At 36.4% G+C, this 21,986-nt stretch overlaps 1 protein-coding gene across 4 annotated transcripts in view; it reads right to left on the bottom strand.

Moving 5' to 3' along the window:
• LRRC69 (leucine rich repeat containing 69) overlaps positions 1–21,986 on the bottom strand; it is a 107,113-nt gene that overhangs the window by 29,913 nt on the left and 55,214 nt on the right. For 2 of the 4 annotated variants that reach the window (XM_072949444.1, XM_072949445.1), the window contains exon 8: positions 6,353–6,468. In XM_072949444.1, the coding sequence (XP_072805545.1) occupies positions 6,358–6,468 (111 nt within the window). In that variant the 3' untranslated portion in view covers positions 6,353–6,357. Of the gene's footprint in view, positions 1–6,112; positions 6,469–19,880; positions 20,104–21,986 lie in introns of those variants that run through there. The other 2 variants (XM_006209695.3, XM_072949443.1) reach the window with 2 other exon arrangements.

The raw sequence follows: 21,986 nt of genomic DNA, 5'->3' as shown, positions 1-21,986 counted from the left end.
TGAGATGAGAGCCAAGCTAAAGGCAATCAAAAGCACGCTAGATAATGCAGAGGAAAAAGTAAGTGACTTAAAAGACAGGATAACAGAAGTCACCCAATAAGAAAAGCAGACAGAAAAGCAGGTAAAAACCAATGAAAACAATATAAGGGACCTCTGGGCTAATATAAAGCAGGCCAACCTATGCATAATAGAGGTCCCAGAAGGAGAAGAAAGAGAAAAGGGGATTGAAAAGGTATTTGAAGAAATTATGGCTGAAAACTTCCCAAACTTGAAGAAGGAATCAGATATCCAAGCACAAGCAGCACAGAGGGTCCCCAACAAAAAGAACCCAAACAGACCCACACCAAGACATACAATTAAGACGGCCAAGTTTAAATATGATGAAATGATTTTAAAGGCAGCCAGACAAAAACAAAGAGTTAGTTACAAGGGAACCCTCTTAATGCTTTCAGCTGATTTCTCAACACAAACACTACAGGCCAGAGGGGAGTGGCAAGATATAGTCAAAGTTCTGAATGAGGAACAGCTGCAACCTAGGAAACTTTATCCAGGAAGGCTTTTCTTTAGAATAAAAGGAGAGATAAAGAATTTCAGAGACAAGCTAAAATTAAAAGAATTCATCAATACTAAACCTATGCTAAAAGAAATACTGAAAGGTCTACTCTAAATAGAAGAGAAGTAGGATGATATAGGAAGGAGGAAACCACAATTGGAAAGGTGATATCTACAAAGAGTTGCAACAGAATAAGCATGAAGATGTGAAAGAGGACATGAAAATCATTAAAGGTGGAAGAGGGGAATGAGAAAAATGTCGATTTTTTTTCTTTTTTTGTTCTTTTTAGGATGTGTTTGAACTTATATGACTATCAGTTTAAAGCAAACAGATACAGTAATGGGTTAATATACTTGAAAAACAGGGTACCCACAATTCAGAAGTGTACAATACAGTCACAAAAATCAAAAAGAAACCAAAATAATACAAAAGAAAATTATCAAATCATGAAAAGAAAAAGAAAGGAACAAAGAAGAAATACCAAATCAACAGGAAAACTAAGTTCAAAATGGCAATAAACACATATCTATCAATAATTACTGTAAATGTCAATGGACTAAATGCTCCAATCAAAAGACACAGAGTGGCAGATTGGCTAATAAACAAGAGCTTACAATATGATGCCTACAAGAGACCCACTATAGGGAGAAGGACACACATAGATTGAAAGTGAGAGGATGGAAAAAGATATTTCATGCAAATGGAAACAAGAAAGCAGGAGTAGCAATACTGACTTCAGACAAAATAGACTTCAAAACAAAGGCCATAAGAAAGATAAAGAAGGATAGTATACAACGATTAAAGGAGCAATACAAGATGAGGATATTACACTTGTTAACGTAAATGCACCCAATGTAGGAGCACCCAAATACATAAAGCAAATATTAACAGACATAAAGGGAGAAGTTGATGGGAACAGAATCTTAGTAGGAGACTTTAACACCCCATTGACATCATTGGACAGATCTTCCAGACAGAAAATCAATAAGACAATGGAGACACTAAATGACACAATAGAACAGTTAGACTTGGTTGATATTTTTAGGACATTACATTCCCAAAAAACAGAATATACATTATTTTCAAGTCCATATGGAACATTCTCTAGGATAGATCATGTGCTTGGGCACAAAAGAAGCCTCAACAAATTTAAGAGGACGGAAATTATTTCAAGCATCTTTTCTGACCACAATGCCATGAAACTAGAAATCAATTACAGAAAAACAAAGAAAAGAAAAAAAAAGACCGCATGGAGGTTAAACAACATGCTACTATAAAACCAAAGGGTCAATGATGAAATCAAAGAAGAAATTAAAAAATACTTTGAGACAAATGACAATGAAAACACAACCACACAAAATCTATGGGGATGCAGCAAAAGCAGCCCTAAGAGGGAAGTTCATGTCAATACAGGCCTTCCTCAAAAAAGAACAATCTCAAGTGAAAAACCTAACCTATCACCTAAAAGAATTAGAAAAAGAAGAGCAAACAAAACCAAAAGTCAGCAGAAGGAAGGAAACAATAAAGATCAGGGAGGAAATAAATAAAACAGAGATAACAAGGAAAAAAATCAATCAAACCAAGAGCTGGTTTTTTGAGAGTAAACAAAATTGACAAACCTCTGGCCAGGCTCACCGAAAAGAAAAGAGAGAGGGCACAAATAAACAATAAAAAATTAAAATGGAGAAATTACAACCAATACCACAGAAATACAAAAAAAAAAAACAAAACATAAAGAATACTATTAACAACTATATGGAAACAAATTAGACAACCTAGAAGAAATGGAAGTGACTGGAAACATAAAGTCCACCAAGGCTAAATCAAAAAGAAAGAGACCACTTGAACATAACAATCACTAGAAATGAAACAGAATTAGCAATAAAAACCTCCCTACAAACAAAAGTCCAGGACCAGACTGCTTCACTGGGGAATTCTACCAAATACAAAAAGAAGAACTCGTATTGGTCTTTCTCAAACTCTTCCAAAAGACTGAAAAGGAGGGGAGTACTCCCTCCCAAACTCATTCTATGAAGCTACCATCACCCTGATACCAAAACCAGACAAAGATACTACCAAAGAAGAAAATTATAGGCCAGTATCACTGATGAACATTCTCAACAAAATATTAGCAAACAGAATCCAACAGCACATAAAAAAGACCGTACACCATGATCAAGTTGGATTCATCCCAGGGACACAAGGATGGTTCAACATACGCAAATCAGTCAATGTGATACATCACACATTCATGAAAGAAAGGACAAAAACTACACGATCATCTCAATAGATGCAGAAAAAGCATTTGATAAAATTCAACACCCATTTATGATAAAAACTCTTACCAAATTGCATATAGAGGGAACATATCTCAACATAATAAAAGCTATTTATGACAAACCCACAGTCAGCATAATACTCAATGGTGTAGCCTTCCCACTGAAATCTGTAACAAGACAAGGATGCCCACTCTCATCACTTCTATTCAACAAAGTCTTGGAAGTCCTAGCCACAGCAATTGGGCAAAAAGGGAGCAGGACACAAGATTAACATACAGAAATCAGTGACATTTCTTTACACTAGCAGGAAGAGAAAGTAAAGAAACAATCTCTTTTAAAATTGCATCCAAAACAATAATAATACTAGGAATAAATCTGACCAAGGAGATGAAAGACTTATACATGGAGAACTACAAAACATTAATTGAGGAAATTTAAGATGACTTAAAGAAATGGAAACATATCCCATGTTCTTGGATTAGAATCAATATCATTAAAATGGCCATACTGTCCAATATGATCTACAGATTTAACGTAATCCCTATCAAATTACCCAGGACATTTTGTCAGAACTAGAATAAACAATCCTAAAATTTATATGGTATCACAAAGACCCCAAATTGCTAAAGCAATATTATGAAGAAAAAACATGAAGCTGGAGGAATAACCCTCCCAGATATCAGACAATACTATAGAGCTACAGTAATCAAAACAGCTTGGTCCTGGCATAAAAACAGACATATGGATTAATGGAATAGAATAGAGACCCAGAAATAAATCCACAGACCTATGGTCAATTAATCTTTGATAAAGGAGGCAAGAACATACAATGGAGAAAAGACAGTCTCTTCAGAAAGTGGTGTTGGGAAAACTGTATAGCAGCATGTAAATCAATGAAGTTAGAACACTCCCTCACACCACACACAAAAATAAACTCAAAATGGCTTAAAGACTTAAATATAACACAAGACACAATAAATCTCCTAGAAGAAAACATAGGCAAAACATTTTCTGACATAGATCTTAGCAGTGTTCTCCTAGGGCAGTCTACCCAGGCAATAGAAATAAGAACAAAAATAAACAAATGGGACCTAATTAAACTTATAAGCTTCTGCACAGCAAAGGAAACCATAAGCAAAATAAAACAACAACCTATGGAATTGGAGAAAATATTTGCAGATGATGCAACTGGCAAAGGCTTAATTTCCAGAATATATAAACAGCTCATACAACTTAATAAGAAAAAAACAAATAACCCAATCCAAAAATGGGTAGAGGACTGAAACAAGCAATTCTCCAATGAAAACATAGATATGGCCAATAGACACCTAGAAAAATGCACTATTTCACTAATTATCAGAGAAATGCAAATCAAAACTACAATGAGGTGTCACCTCACACCAGTCAGAATGGACATCATTCAAAAGTCCACAAACAAATGCTGGAGAGGCTGTGGAGAAAATCAACCCTCCTACACTGTTGGACCATTGGTGGGAATGGCAGTTTGGTACAACAATTATTGAAAACAGTACGGAGATTCCTCAAAAAACTAAAAATAGATTTACCATATGATCCAGCAATCCCACTTCTGGATATATATCTGGAGAGAACTCTAATTCAAAAAGATACATGCACTCCAATGTTCATAGCAGCACTATTTACAATAACCAAGACATGGAAGCAACCTAAATGTCCATCAGCAGATGTCTGGATAAAGAAGTTGTGGTATATTTATACAATGGAATACTACTCAGCCATAAAAAAGAATAAAATGCCATTTGCAGCAACATGGATGGAACTAAAGATCATCATTCTAAGTGAAGTAAGCCAGAAAGAGAAAGAAAAATACCATATGATATCACTTATATGTGAAATCTTAAAAAAAAAAAAGGACACTATGAAACAGACTTTCAGACATAGTAAACAACCTTATGGTTACTGAGGAAAGGAGGTAGGAAGGGATAAATTTGGAAGTTTGAGATTTGCAAATGTTAGCCACTATATATATATATAAAAATAGATTTTTTTTTAAAAAACCAAGTTTCTTTTATATAGCACAGGGAACTATATTCAATATCTTGTAATAACCTTTAATGAAAAAGAATATGAAAATGAATGTATATGCATGACTGGGACATTGTGCTGTACACCAGAAATTGACACATTGTAATTAAATTAACTTCAATTAAAAAAAATTTAGGAAGAAAATTTAGATTTAGAAATATGATGCTAAAAAAAATGGGCGGAGGCTCTGAATAGACAATTTTCCAAAGAAAACATACAGACGGCCCCCAGACACATGAAATACGGTCAACATTACTAATTACTAGGGAAATGCAAATTAAAAACCACAATGAAATATCACCTCACACCAACAAAAAGGCAAGAAATAAGTGTTGGCAAGGATGGGGAGAAAAGGGAACCTCCCAGCACTGTTGATGGGAAGATGAATTGGTACAGCCACTAAGGAGATTCCTCAAAAAGTTAGGAATAGAACTATTACATGACTCAGGTATTCCACTTCTGGGTATTTATTCAAAGAAAACAAAAACACTAATTGAAAAATATATATGCACCCCTATGTTCATGGCAGCTTTATTTACGATAGCCAAGATACAGAAACAATTTAAGTGCCCACCAGTGGATGAATGGGTAAAGAAGATGTGGTACATATACACACATACACACCATACTACTCAGCCACAAAACAAGACGCAATCTTGCCACCTGCTGCAACGTGGATGGACCTTGAGGGCATTATGCTAAGTGAAATAAGTCAGATAGAAAAAGACCAATATCATATGATTTCACTCATATGTAGAATATAAAACAAAACGAAATAAACAAACAAAACAAAAAAACACAGAAACAGAGAACCCATGAGTTATTACCAGAGGGGAAGTGGGGTGGGGAGGGGTGAAATGGGTAAAGAGGGTTAAATGCATGGCAACGGATGGAAACCAAACTTTTGGTGGTGAGCACACAGTGGTATACACAGAAGTTGAAATATAATATTCTATACGTGAAACTTACATAATGTTATAAAGGAATGTTACCTCAATAAAAGAAAGAAAAAAGATGTTAGTGCTTCTTGGAAAATAAGGGCTCAACTGCAATCATACAAATGTAGTTGAACTGTAACGCTAAAGAGTGATTCTACTTCACTTGCAAAGCATCCATAACTTAAATACTTGTCCCCACCAAAGTCCTTAATACTAAACAAGGAGGGGGGTCGTCATAAAACAACAGGAAAAAATAACACTCATTTGCCCCACTGATCTTCATTTTTCCATTTTTTATTTTGTTTTTAAGTCAACGAAGAAACAGCACACCTAGAGTTTTCTAAACAATTTAAAGGCAGACTGTGGTCCTTAAATTGGGGCCTTTACAATTAAATGATTTTTCTTCCTTTACTCAATGTACTGACAGAGACGAGCATGGCACCACAGGAGGCCATAATCTGACTGTGTGTGCAGAGCTCACAGCGCAAGTCCTGAGAGGCTCTAAGTGAGCTTCTTACCTGCTCTACACTTGAGCAATTCCAAAGAGGTTAGGGTCACGTTGATCAAAACATTTATAAGAACAAATTAATATTCGAAGAGGGACCAGCTGTAGATTTCTGCTTATTTTCCAGTTCTAAAAAGTAAAGATTAAAAATAAAATTAAGGTAGTGCTCAGAAATAGTTTTGAATAAAATAAATATTAGCTTTCTCAGAGATTTCAGAACTTTGATTTCTAAAGAACACACTAAACTATTTATGTTGGATTTTCTCTTTTCCCACAACAAATAAACAAACTTAACTAGCTAAGAAGGGCATAATTAACACTAAACAAAATCAGAGAATAAAAGATTATCTATGCTTTTATTCAAAGACATTATTAAATTGTCTGGCTGTTAAGTGTTTAGGGTGAAGGTAAAAAGCAATACAGAACACACACAAGCCTGATTCTGTCCCACAGGGATGTTAAGTGGATCAGTCAGTAGAGATTTACTGAACACCTCAGTGGACATCTCAGTTTTATCTGTCTCATGTCCACTTCCCATGGAAGTTAGTCTTCCTGATACTCTGTTCATTGCCTGCAGTGTTCATTAGGACCTTCAGTAGCTGGGTTTTATGCAAGCTGCCAATACATGCCTTAGGTTTTTGTATTTAAAATATCTCTAACCTTACTTCTCAATGAACAAAAAAGGCAGTTTTCAAAAACCCGATTAGCCAACTCAGTGTGCATGTCTTCAATCATTTCATTATTTGAAATAATGGCAACTTCAAATGGCATACCATTTGTATGCTTTGCAAACAATTTCTGAAGTCAGCACAGCTCTCGGTGACAGAATCCAAAACAGAGTCACACAACTAGCAGTTTCACTGGTTGATAATGCTGCTTAGGTTTATCATTAACCCGTCATCACAGTCCACAGTGAGAGGTCTCAGCACTGTTCTGTTTACTCTCCCACAAAAGAACTTTGAGGGCCTATGTAAAGGACCCAAGCACAGGTTATTAATCCATCCTTGAGAGAGTAATAGCCTTTCAACCCTGGTGATAAATCAGTGGGCAGCCAAAGTCATATGTAACATCCACCTTCACATCCACCCCCAACAGTGACCATGGAGTGCTCAGAGAACACATGGCACTATTCCAACAATAAAATGATTTGGGTGAAGATGGAAAACGAAATCTCTACAAACCTGACTTCCTTCTTAGAAGGAAGTTGACTTGATCAATCAGCCAACATTTACTGAAATTCCCAATGGGCATCTTATTTTTGCATGTCAGCATCCATTTCCCATCTGCCAGCACAAAAGCCCACCTTTTCCTCTAAGGAACCAACAGTTCTCCAACGTTGGTGCAAATGTTATGAAAGAAAGAAGGCACCTGATCCCACCCCCTGTCTCAAGACATAATCATGGAACTCAGGCCCAGCACATGAGCCAAGACAGTCCAAGCTCTCCTTTCTGCCCAAAAGCTTTCCCTGGATCTACTGAGAGAGAGAGGCTCTCCGTCTACTGCTGGAAGGCATAACTTAGGAAACTCTTGACTGAGAGCAAAGCCAAGACAAAGGAAAACAGAAGGACAAATTTTGGATGATAAATTTGGATACCTGATCCAGCATGATGAAATATTCAGCCAGTCCCATCCCTGGACCTTCTTCACTACTTGAATTAGTGTGTGAGTTGGGTTCTTTAACTTAGAACTGAGAGTTCTGATAAATTACAGGCAACCTAAAATCTGTACCACATTAGACAAAGTGTCAAGGATGCCAAGATACACAGCAGATAATTCCTGCCTCTAAGAATTCTTTCAGCATCTAGCTGGAAAGATAAGACATAAACACAAAAAATAACTAGAAACGTAAGGCTCAACCCAACACAGGTTCTTCTATATGGGTGCAGAGAAAGGAGACACCACCACAGGCTGCATATTAAACCAAGAGTTCACAGTCTAAAGAAACAATGAACTCGGTTTGGAAGGATGACTAAGATATAGCTACCTCTAGAGGACACGAAAGGACATTCAGAGAAGGTGAACTACAAGAGCAGAAATTCAAGAATGTGCATTTTATATTGGGGAAACAAAATAGTATAAACAACAGACAGACCATAAAATGTTGAATTGTGGGATAGCAACAATAAAGATAGTAGTCAGGGATAAAAAGAATTCCTAAGTAGTTGTCCAATGATAGACATATGACATATTTTAAATCTACTCTACATGAGATCATATTGATTAATTACATTATAATGGCTAGTCTTTTTGAATTAATGTTCCTTCTGGATATAAGCCCAGGAGTGGGATTGCCAGGTCATATGGTAAGTCTATTCCTAGTCTTTTGAGGACTCTCCATACTGTTTTCCACAATGGCTGCACCAAACTGCATTCCCACCAGCAATGTAGGAGGGTTCCCTTTTCTCCACAGCCTCTCCAGCATTTACCATTTGTGGACTTTTGAACGATGGCCATTCTGACTGGTGTGAAGTGATACCTCATCATAATTTTGATTTGCATTTCTCTGATAATTAGTGATATTGAGCATTTTTTCATGTGTCTATTGGCCATTCGTATGTCTTCATTGGAGAATTGCTTGTTTAGGTCTTCTGCACATATTTGGATTGGGTTGTTTGTTTTTCTCTCGTTAAGTCATATGAGCTGTTTACATATTCTGGAAATCAAGTCCTTGTCAGTTTCATCTTTTGCAAATATTTTCCCGCATTCTGTACGTTGTCATTTTGTTTTGCTTATGGCTTCCAATTGGGAGTCTGAGATTTGCAGACACTGACTGGTATATATAAAATAGACAAACAAGTTTATACTGTATAGGACAAGGAAATATACTGACGATCTTGTAGTAGCTCACGGTGGAAAAGAATATGAAAATGAATATATGTATATTCATGCATGACTGAAGCATTGTGCTGTACACCAGAAATTGACACAATGTTATAAACTGACTATACTTCAATAAAAAAAGAAAGGAGACCTCTCAAAGAACGTTAAAAAATAAAAAACTAGGACAAAGACTAGAGTCATGAACCAAGAGGAGAAGGTTAAGGAAAGACAAGCATAATTCAACAAAGTAAGCATGGCCGTACAGTTATTCAATTTTCTCTGTCCAGTTTCTCCACGAGGTGAAAAGTTTATAATAGAAACTATTAAAAGCATTTTCTATTTCCATTGTGGTTTCAGCCATTTTCCCTTGTGTCATTAAGAAACGGTATGGGCAGAGTTTGGCTTGGCTCTTGTTGGAAGCAGGAATGCAAAGTGTCTGGATCCTTCATTCCCATTCTTGGGGGTATCACTGTTTAGTTAATTATAACAGAGTGTTTTGTTTGACTTTCTAGGAGCTTATTTTTCCAAAGAACATTAAATATGAAACTGCTTGTGATTATTCTCTGACTTAATAATTACTATTTCTGATATAATATCTCTCATGGCTATGAATTGTGTCCTGGAAATTTTACTGAGAAAAAATGGACTCAACATAATTTCTTGGTAACATACTTTCCCATCTAGTCATTGATTGAACTCAGTAATTTTCACATGAAAAAAAGAAAGTCACTAATACCTGACTTTTGATATCCATTTAAGTTCTTACCTGCATTTGTGGCATCACCACCTGTGAGACATACATCTCTACCAGTATGACATACGTCCATTTGAAATAAGCGTGTTACAAAGGAGTAATGACACACACCCTTAGACATCTCTTCACAAACCTCAATTAACAAAATCTCACAACTCTGTCAAAGATAATTACTGCTTTGGTCATTGTTTACAGATAGAGATTGAAAACCTGAAAGATCCTTTTTGTCAAGCCAAAGTCAGAGAAGAGGAAAAGGAGCTGGTCTATGATTAGACATGCTTTTATTTCTTTTTAGCAAAAAGCTTTAAAATGTAAAATGTTATACTAAAGTCTCATTTTTCACTCTTTACTATTCACAATGAAATGCACTATTTCCTAAAGCAAATAAACATATGATTACAATCCTCTCCCTATTTTAGGGAAAAGTAATTTTGCACTTTAAGTTTAAATATGCATGTTTACTAAGTTTTATATTTGTTGAATGGTGGAACCCAGAGATTTTTTTTAAATCCTTCAATATATGCCTAAGAGTTAATCACTACCATATTTTAAACTTTGAGAAATCAAAAATTATCAAAATATATAATTCTATCACACAGAATAAAGTTTTCAATATTATCTAAAGCACAAAGAATAGGATGGTTTCCTTTTTTCTTGGGAAAAGTTATCATGGTAGGCAGGATAAAGGCTCCCCAAAGATGTCTGGGTCCTAATCCCTGGAACTTGTGAATATACATGTTGCCTTACATGGAAAAAGGAACTTTGCAAGTGTGATTAACTATCTTGAGATGGGGAGGTTATCCTGAATTATCCAGATGGACCCAATTTCATCACAAAGATCATAAGAAGTAGAAGGAGGCAGAAGAGAAGTTCCAAGTGATGTACTGTGAGGACTGGATCTGCCAACACTGGCTTTAAGGATGGAGGAAGGAGACCGTGGGTAGCCTCTAAAAGCGAGAAAGAGTGGTAAGAAAGTGGATTCTCCCCTAGCACCTCCAGAAAGAAATGCAGCCCCACAGACACCTTGATTTTAGCCCAGTAACACTCATTTTGGACTTCCAACCTACTACACTGTAAGACAATAAATTCTTGTTGTTAAGTCACCAAGTATATAGAAATTTGTTACAGCAGCAATAGAAAACTAACACCAGCATCATGTTCCAAATTAGCAGGACCGTGAAGCATGACTGTGACAGCCCCTCTCCCCTCTATGGAATCAAGACACTCTGGAGCTAGAAGAGATTTTGGTCTAATTACTTCATTGTCCCAATGAGGAAACTAGTCCAGATACAGTGAGAAGGAAGGCGACTTGCCTTAGGCCTCATAGTTTGAGGCAGAGACATGACTAGAATCTAAGTTCACTATATTCTAGGTCAGATTTAGTCACAGTATGCCTCCCAGCTTCCTTCATAATGTGGGGTTTTGATTATAGTTTAGTAATAATTTGCAGAACTTTTTGGAAGAATGAAAAGTTGTTGGAAAGTGGCACATATTTTCAAATAAAGCATGGAAGGATACTGTTTTGCTGTTCTGATCTGTTTTCAACTGATGGTTAAATGTTTCACTTGAATTATCCATGCATCACTTGAAACTCATCATGTCTAAAATGAAACTTGAGGGAGAGGGTACAGCTCAGTGGTAGAGTGCATGCCTAGCATGCATGAGGTCCTGGATTCTGTCCCCAGGACCTCCATTAAATAAGTAAATAAACTAATTACCTCCAAATAAAATGAAACTTGAGGTCTTGCCTCCCAAATCAGCTCCCTCTGGAATCTTCTGGTTTTCCCTTTGACACCCTTCTGAGGTTTCCCATATCTGATCAGGTGCTAAGTTGCTGTCCTTCCTTCTTCATGGTGCTTCCTTTCCTTGTATTTCTACTGATACCCCTTGTACCTACCAGGCAACCACTCTAACAGGTCTCTGTTCTTCAAACTGCAATTAATCCAGCACAGGGCTGCCAAATGACTCCTTCCAAAATACGTCTTTCTTTGTATCACTGACTTGTCCCCACACATTCAGGATCCTGTTTCCAAACAGGATAAAGTTCAAACTCTTTATTCTATCCTTTGACTGGTTCGTAGAATTTGACCCCATTTGTTAAAAATAACGTCTCTTGCTCCCATTCTTCAGCCACAAACCAGCTTAGTTGATTCACTGCCCTGTGAACATGACTCGTTCTCCTCCATTTTGCTCCCTTCTCCTAAAAGATCTTTTCTGCTTCCCTCTCCGTGTGTCTGAATTCTAACGACGTCTAAGCCCCATGCAAGCTCTGCCTGGGCCCGCCCTAGGCCTGATGACACACAGCCCTCTCTCCTGACGCTCTGAAGCCCTAAAGTGGTTGGTCTCTGCCATTCATTTAACATTTAGTTTTTATACCTACAGATTAACAGATTTAAAGTTTAAATGATTCCATTTTAACCATTTGGGACAAACTAGATCCCCTGCTTGTTTGTATTGTACTTAGCACCCAGAGTTTCTTGCTTAAAGCAGGCTCTCAAATATTTATGGAATGACTGAAAATAATTTTAAAAATCCAAGGTGGACATTCAGAATGACACTTCCTCCATACTGTCAGTAATAAGCACCAGCGATGAGCACTCCTGTAAAGTTAACCACTCCATTTAGGAAGTGCGGCCATACATTCAGATTTGCCTGGGACAGTCCTGGCTTCCTGCTGTTTCCCCAATTACTAATAATGTCCACTTAACCACCGGCTTATCCCTTTGCCACCCCCTTCCAGACAACTTGCAATAATAATAATAATAATAATAATAATAATAATAATAATAATAATAATAATAATAATAATAAAAAATGTCCACGTTTACTGTCAAAAGCACCTTGGCTTAGATGATACATTACACACGGTTATTCCACCCTTAGGACAGTTTGGACTGTAGTAAAGGGCAGAAACCAGGAAGGAAATCCTGCTCATGTTCCAGCTAAGCAGCATTCTCTCCACTACAGAGTGATCCTGCTTGTGCACCACCATCTCTGCATAATCGATGTTCTTTGAATTTCACGTCGGAGGTACAAACATTTTGGTGATGCACAGCTTCACATAAATGTGCTGAAGCTGAGTTTGTACTTATTATTTTTTAGAAGAAAAAAACCATATATATTGAATACAACTGTAACTCTAGCTAGCAGTTTAAGAAACAAAAGGGGCAGTTCAAGAAAGGGAAAACAATTCAATGAATTCCCATATCAGTAGAAGTAATCAAGACGCAGTGTGTGAGATCATTTATACTATTAATTGCTTTACTATTTTCTGAATAAAATAGTAAGAAACATTCATGCCATTTCAATTTTTTGAACGATAAATACACATTGCTTTCATGAGTGTTTAGAATAAGAAATATGATGTCTTCTGATCATCTAAGTGTCTAACGTATTAAATTAACTAACCACTACATAAACATTTTAAAATCTACGTTCATTTTCACAGCTGACTGGTTGAAATGATCAGTTTCATAAATGAGTGTCAATGGTATCTAAACAGTAATAACTTTTTACTGTGAAGTAAGATTTCGCTAACTAATGAGCAAGATTATTAAACGTAATCTTATGTTTCATTGCTGGCAGCTCATCATAAAAAGGGAGTTAAGGCTGCAATTTTTCATTTATTTTTATAAAGTTGATTAGCGTCTTCACTCATTTGCAGTAAAACCGACTCAATCTAACCTCTTCTGAGAGTAGTTCTCATTATATTACATCATTCAGTACAGGGTAGAGAGTTCATTTTCCAAACTGTCCCCCCCCTAAACTCTTCAACTTTAAAGGAATCTAGGGAAATGATAAATTCAACTAATGTAACTATGAGACATGAAAACTATCAAATGCGTATCTTGGGCACTGGATCACTCAAGTGTTTGGAGCAAATTTTAGGAGACTATTTAGGTAACCTCTAAGTCATTTGTTCAAGTATGGCCCAAGTTGGTAGTTACTAAAAAGGATTAATTTTTTGCTGTTTAGAAGCATTATTATCATTAGAAGCTAATACTTAAATATCAATTACAGTGAAATTATTGGTAATTCTGTAATTGCTAAGGACTAGCTGAACTCAGATGTCAAGGGCTAAAACATTTGAAAAAAAGGCAAAAACATCTGAATGAAATATGGTAAAAATTAGTATTTAAGATGGAGTAAAATTTTTCACCAGCTATTTTACAATCCTCATCGCTCTGTTTTATAAGATAAGCATGACATACTTTCACATTCTCCTGAATAGAAGCAAAAACAACTTGATATTTGGTTGTCTTTAGGTTTTTTTGTATCAAGAATAAAGACCCATTCATCATCAGGTGTCTCCCTCCTTTGTGCTGTCAGGTAACAAATCCATCCGAGACAGAACATTCTGTAAAGCACAGCAGGGTGACCAGACGTTGGCAGTACCAAATTAGGTTCTCCCTTCATGATAAAGTGTTTACTCTAAAGGTCAGCATTCTCTAAGTTTAGGTCCTAACAAGGTAAGTTGAATTTTTTAATAGAAAGGGAGTCTTCTAGGAAAACTAGTTTTTTGTACAATCCCTCTCTACTTAAGTGGGAATACTGCATGAAATCCTAAACGTATACAAAAGCAACTTTTTACTAACGTGGTTAACCTGATTATCATCCCTTAGTATTTTGTTCATGTCCTCACTTTAGAAACAGGGAACTGAATAATCCCATTAAAATAACATTTTGATTGCCAAGCACCTGGTAATGTATATTCCAATCTAATTTTTTAATCCAACTGTTAACAATTTTTAAGCATCCTTATGCTTATTTAGCATAACTTATAAATTCATACTATACACTTGGTCTAATTCCACTATCATATAATTTTTCACTGTCATATACTTGCTGTTAACTTGCTTAACTTTTCCAATTATTTTAAAGATTAGAATCAATGGTTAAATCTGAGCACACAAGTTTTCTTTTCAAAATTGTCTTCTAATTTTCTGACACTCGCATGTACTTTGCCTATAAACTTATCCAGGCATGTAATTCTGACTTTGAGTGAGTTTCTCTTAGTGCTTTGAAGATACTATGCTATCTTTTTCTGGCATCTGCTTTCAGTCCATTGTCATTTCTTTACAGGTGACCTATTTTCTTAAAATCTTATCTTTAATTCTAAATAGCTTCTCTTCAGTAGTATATATTTTTACCAAAATGTGTCTAGGTATGGATTCATTCTTATTTCTTCTACTTGGCACTCAGTGTACTTTTTCAATGTGATGGATCATGTCTCTCTTCAATATCTGAACATTTTCTGCCACTAACAAAATTCACACCCAGGTATCTCATTTATTTTTTTAACCGTTATGTATTTAGTTGATTTTTTTACTGAGGTATAGTCAGTTTACAACGTTGTGTCAATTGCTGGTATACAGCACAATTCTTCAGTCACACATGAATATACATACATTCATTTTCTTACTCTTTTTCACCATGAGCTACTACAAGATATTGAATATATTTCCCTGTGTTATACAGTATGAACGTGTTTATCTATTTTATGTATACCTGTCAGTATCTCCAGATCTTGAACTCCTAGTTTATCCTTTCCCAACCCCTCCCCCATGGCAACAAGTCTGTATTCTGTCTGTGAATCTGTTTCTGTTTTATATGTAAGTTCATCTGTCTTTTTTTTTTCAAATTCCACATATGAGTGATATCATATGGTATTTTTCTTTCTCTTTCTGGCTTACTTCACTTAGAATGATATTCTCCAGGGACATCCATGTTGCTGCAAATGGCATTATATTATCATTTTTATGGCTGAGTAGTGTTCCATTGTATAAATATAGCACAACTTCTTTATCCAGTCATCTGTCGATGGACATTTAGGCTGTTTCCATGTCTTGCCTATTGTAAATAGTGCTGCTATGAACATTGGGGTGCAGGTGTCTTTTTGAATTAGGATTCCCTCTGGATATATGCCCAGGAGTGGGATTCCTGGGTCGTATCATAAATCTATTTTTAGTCTTTTGAGCAATCTCCATACTGTTTTCCACAATGGCTGCACCAAACTACATTCCCTCCAACAGTGTAGGAGGGTTCCCTTTTCTTCACAGCCTCTCCAGCATTTGTCATTTGTGGACATTTGAATGATGGCCATTCTGACTGGTGTGTGGTGATACCTCATTGTAGTTTTGATTTGCATTTCTCTCATAATTAGTGATACTGAGCATTTTTTCATGTGCCTGTTGGTCATTTGTATTTCTTCATTGGAGAACTGCTTGTTTAGTTCTCCTGTCCATTTTTGGATTGGATTATTTGTTTTTTCCTTATTAAGTCATATGAGCAGTTTATACATTCTGGAAATCAAGCCCTTCTCAGTTTTATCTTTTGTAAATATTTTCTCCCATTCCTTGGTTGTCATTTTGTTTTGTTTATGGTTTCCTTTGCTGTGCAGAAGCTTATAAGTTTAATTAGGTCCCATTTATTTATTCTTGCTTTTATTTCTATTTCTTGGGTAGACTGCCCTAGGAGAGCATTTTTGAGATGTATGTCAGATAATGTTTTGCCTATATTTTCTTCTAGGAGGTTTATTGTGTCTTGTCTTATGTTTAAGTCTTTAAACCATTTTGAGTTTATTTCTGTGTATGGTGTAAAGGAGTGTTCTAACTTCATTGCTTTACATGTAGCTGTCCAGTTTTCCTAACACAACTTGCTGAATAGACTGTCTTTATTCTACTTGCCTCCTTTGTCGAAGATTAATTGACCAAAAGTTTGTGGGTTCATTTCTGGGCTCTCTATTCTGTTCCATTGGTCCATATGTCTGTTTTTGTACCAACATTATGCTGTTTTGATTACTGTAGCTCTGTAGAATTGTCTGAAGTCTGGAAGGGTTATTCCTCCAGCCTCGTTCTTTTTCTTCAGTAATGCTTTGACAATTCTGGGTCTTTTGTGATTCCATATAAATTTTAGTATGATTTGTTCTAGTTCTGTGAAATATGTCCTGGGTAATTTGATAGGGATTGCATTAAATCTGTAGATTGCCTTGGGCAGTGTGGCCATTTTAACAATATTGATTCTTCCAATCCAAGAGCATGGGATATCCTTCCATTTTTTTAAGTCTTCTTTAATTTCCTTAATCAGAGTTTTATAGTTCTCCATGTAAAAGTCTTTCACCTCCTTTAACCATTATGTTTTAACTCATGCTATAATCTTTGTCACCCTGTTGCAGTTATTGTAATGCACTCAGACATTTACTTGAGAAAAATGTATTCTTACTTCCCTTTTAATTTTTAAAATAAAATTATATAGATATCAAATATCTTTATTCTCCTATTCTTTCTTCAATCCTTATTGTTTCTCCAGTGATAACTGGTGTTAAGCTGTGCACACATGAACACACACGTGTATGTTCTGAGTATGTGAAATCTTGAAGAAAAATTCCACATATCTGGTCTGAATATCAGTGGTTCTGTGTTCCACTCCACACGTCAAGAGAGGAAAAGCCCCACCTCTCCTCCATATAGTAGTCTTTTAAATATAAGAAGGCAACTACTGTGAATAATTGTAAAACCATCAATCATTAAATATATTTACACTTTTTCTTATGGTCAAAATAAAAATGTGCATGCTATAGCGCAGCAAAATGTGACCTGAAGGTGGTATCAGGAGCCATAAACTAAAGCCCTAATTCTGTGATTTCGTAGATTTGAAACTTATGAACAAGCTACTTAACTTACGTAGTTGCCTCACCTGTGAATGGAGACAATAAAACTAAGTCATAAAGTTAATACGAGGATCAGAGACTCTTGTTACTCCAATGTTACCTCCTCAGGAAAGTCTCCCTTAACCCTCTAGCTGTAGGCTGAATGTTTGCGTCCCCCACAAAATTCATATGTTGAAATCCTCACAACTAACATACTAGGAGAGGGACCTTTGTGCTCAGCAGAAGAAAAAGTGAGAAAATTCTATTTCTTGCACATCTGTGTTTTATAGCGTGAAAGTCTGTGGCCACTCCACCTGGCTTTGCCCCTCCCCCACTGACTGCATTTTCTCATTCTCTTTTGCTGACTCCAGCTTTTGCCCACCTCTTAAACACTGCTGTCCTCAAGGGTTCTATCCTTCTGACCTCCTCACTTCACTGTGTAAATTTCTCCTGGCACTCTTCATCCCCATGGCTTCACATGTCACACTTACAAAAAGGATCTTTAAATCCATATCACCAGCTCCAACTTTTCTTTGTCAAAAAAAAAAAATCTCATCTTGCTACTCCACGACTTCAGCAACTGCAAGTAGCTGTCATGGGCTGAACCGTATGCCCCCAACATTCGTATGCTGAAGTCCTAACCCGCAGTGCTTCGAAATGTGACTGTAACTTGGAGGTAGTCTTTTACACGGTAACTAAATTAAAATGATATCATTAGAATGGGCCCTAATTCAATATGACTGACTAGTGTACTTACAAGAAGAGGAAATTGGGACACAAATTTGTATAGAAAAAAAGACAGCGTGAAGACACGGGGAAAAGACAGCCATCTACAATCCAAGGAGAGAGGTCACAGAAGAAACAAGCCTCTGACACCTTGGTCTCGGACTTGTTAGCTTCCAGAACTGTGAGAACATAAATTTCTATTGTTTACGCAACTCAGTCTGCGGTACTTTATGACAGTTGTGACAAGCTAATGCAGTAGCTTTCGAAATTAAGTTAGAACTTTACACACAACAGTCATCTTGATGGCACACCTCTCTCTAACCTCAACTCCCACACCTCACACTCAGTGAGTTCCCGGTACTCACCCTGCAATTTATTTGAACAATGTTACCTTTGAACAGGCAGCCCACTCTCCTAAAACACCTGTCTACTGGTTCTTTATCTATTCTCATGTCTCCCTATCATTCAAAGCACATTTACAAGCAATGCCTATTAAAATAATTTTAATATGTATTATGTATTCTTCAAGTACAAAGCACAGTCACTGTGCTAGGCCCCAGGGACAGACCAGAGAATGCCCTCATTTAATTGAGATTCCTTCTTCTCACAGCACCCTGTGCACACCTCCATCATAATACCTACCACAAGAATGTAATCATTCTCTCCTGTCTGATAGCTGTGATTTTTTTAAATCTACCTTGTTGAGGATCTGCTGTGTGCTACCTTTATTAAGTACCCACTGCATGAAGCACTGTGCATTACCTCCTGTATCACTCATCAAAGCCCTGTGAGATGGTACTATTTCTATCCCCACTTTCAAATGAAAGCTTAGCTTCAAAGGGGAAATTAAGACGACACAAGCGTTAAGTGGTAAGGCTGGTCGTCCAGCCCAATTTGTCAGATTCCAATCACCTTACTATACCACTTCTCCCAGGAGTGTGTGAGTTTCTGGAGTGTCAGAGCTCTGTATCCCCAGCCCTTGTAAAGGACCTGACATAGTAGGAAAAATTAATAGTTTAAGTGGATAAATAAATGATGACAGAATAAAGCTCATTAACATGAATGCCTTAAATTCAGTTGAAGCAAAGGAGGAATAACTAAGTTGAAAGCATAGAAAAAATGGTCTAGCATGACTGATTAAGAAGTTCCCTCCCCAGAGCCTCTCCTTAGAAGCTTTGTGAACTTGGCCAAATTACTTCCATGAACCCTGGTTTTCTCATCGGTGCCATGGGGTTATTCTGACATTAAGTATTCCAGGTGAGAGGCTTAGCACAATGTCAGACATACACTTAGTACCAGATAAGTTTTGTCTTTGGTTACTATTATTAGGTTGCAATTTCTCTACCTGAAATGAGACTAGCAGCTCATCAGATGATTTTGAGAGGGAATCTGTCTTTCTTTCCCAAGAAAGATGTTCATTGGGAAAAAATGAACATGGCAACTTGTCCAAGGTGTTCATGTCACAGCCAATGAAAAGTAGAGTGTTTTGGAAACTGCTGCCAAGTCATATGACATGTGTTATACTCATTAGTGTCTCCTGAATATAACAGTCCATTCCAGATGGTAATGTGAACAATTCACAGATACGTTACATAAGTGATCAAGATTACAGATTTATTCTCATCTTGAGAATTGCATACATTTCTATTTTCATTTTTCCACTGATGATCTCTCTTTTCTCTTGGTGTTTAATGTCCAGCTGGTTTTGACTTTTAAATTTCTCCTCAACCATTATTTCATCTCGACATGAGCCCTTATTGGCAGCAGCTCTGCCAGATTCTTCTCTATAATACATTTGATGTAACACATCACTAACCTAATAAAACACAGGAGTAAGTATTAAAATCCAGTTCTTGTATTCATCAGTCATTCTGAGGAATGAAATATGTACCAAGCACTGTGCTCAGCTCTCTCTGATAAGAGGTGCCCATTCCACCCACTCCTATTCAACACAGTACTGGAAATCCTAACCAGAACAGTCAGGCTAAAAGTCAGATAAAAGGCATCCAAACAGAAAATAAAGCAGTAAAACTGTCTTTGCAGATGATATGATCTTACATATAGAAAAGCCTAAAGACTCCTCCGAAAAACAGTTAGAACTAATCAACAAATTCAGTAAAGTTGCAGGATACAAAATCAACATACAAAAAGCAGCTGCATTTCCACATACTAACAGAAAGTATATGAAAAATAAAGAAAACAACCCCACTCACAATGGTGCCAAAAACAACAAAGTTCTTGGAATAAATCTAACCAAGGAGGTTAAAGATCTGTACACAGAAAAGTACAAAACTTTGACAAAGGAACTGAAGAAGATACAAACAAATGGAAAGATATCCCATGTTCATGGATCAAAAGAATTAATAACATCAAAACGTCCATGTTATCAAAAGCTATCTATAGATTCAGTGCAATCTCTATCAAAAGTCCAATGATACTTTTCACAGAAATAGAAAATACAATCTTAAAATCTACATAGAGCCACAAAGGACCCCAAATAGCCAAAGCAATCCTGAGAAAGAACAAAGCTGGACACATTACACTTCCTGATTTCAAGCTATACTACAAAGCTATAGTAATCAAAACAGTACAGTATTGGTATAAAAATAGACACATAGACCCATGGAACAAAACTGAGAGCTCAGAAATAAACCCCTGCATTTCTGGTCAACTCGTATTTGACTAGGGAGCCAAGAACACACAATGAAGGAAGGGCAGTCCCTTCAATAAATGGTGTTGGGAAAACTGGACAACCACATGCAGAGGAATGAACTGGATCCCTATCTTACACCACTCACAAAAATGAACTTGAAATGGATTAAAGGAAGAAAACTAAAACTCCTAGAAGAAAACATAGGTAGAAAACTTCTTGACATTGGTCTCAGCAGTGATTTGCTGGATATGACAGCCAAAGAAGTAAACATGAGTAAGTGGGATTAAGTCAAACTACAAAGCTCCTGCACAGCAAAAGAAACTCAACAAAAATGAAAAGCAACCTAAGCGATGGGAGAAAATATTTGCAAATTATATATATGAGAAGTTAATATCAAAAATATAATAAGAACTCACACAACTCAACAGCAACAGATCTAACAACCTGATTAAAAATAGGCAAAGGAACTAAATAGACACTTTTCCAAAGAAGACATACAAATGGAAAACAGGTACATGAAAAGGTGTGGAACATCACTAACCATCAGGGAAATGTAATTCAAAACCACAATGACAAATACGAAAACAAATATATGTATGTTCATGTATGACTGAAGCATTGTGCTGTACACCAGAAATTGACACAACCTTGTAAACTGAATATACTTCAATAATATATATATACAAAAAAAAAAAGACATGGAAGCCAGCCTGAAGGTACTCCTATCAGCCAAATCTGGGACAATCTGAGAATCAAAATGAAGAATGATATTAATAAATTGAAGCTTATTAAATAAAATAGGAATGCATGTGCCTATACTGATAGAAATGAATAAATTCAAAATTTGATTAAGATTAAGACAATCTCAAATATCAACTACACAAAATACTTATTACAGAGGGATAAACAGTAAATTTACCATGGAAAAGTCTAATAGACATCACCTTAATACGCTGATCAAAGTAAGCATCATCAGTGATGGAACAAATCACAACTATGTAACATTTGATAGGATGCAGTAAGAAGACAGCCTTACCTCTGCGATA

Source organism: Vicugna pacos, chromosome 25 (genome assembly GCF_048564905.1).
Source record: "Vicugna pacos chromosome 25, VicPac4, whole genome shotgun sequence".
Classification (NCBI taxonomy): Eukaryota; Metazoa; Chordata; class Mammalia; order Artiodactyla; family Camelidae; genus Vicugna; species Vicugna pacos.
The sequence above is the reverse complement of the archived record's forward strand: the minus strand, read 5'-3'. Positions and strand labels throughout refer to the sequence as shown.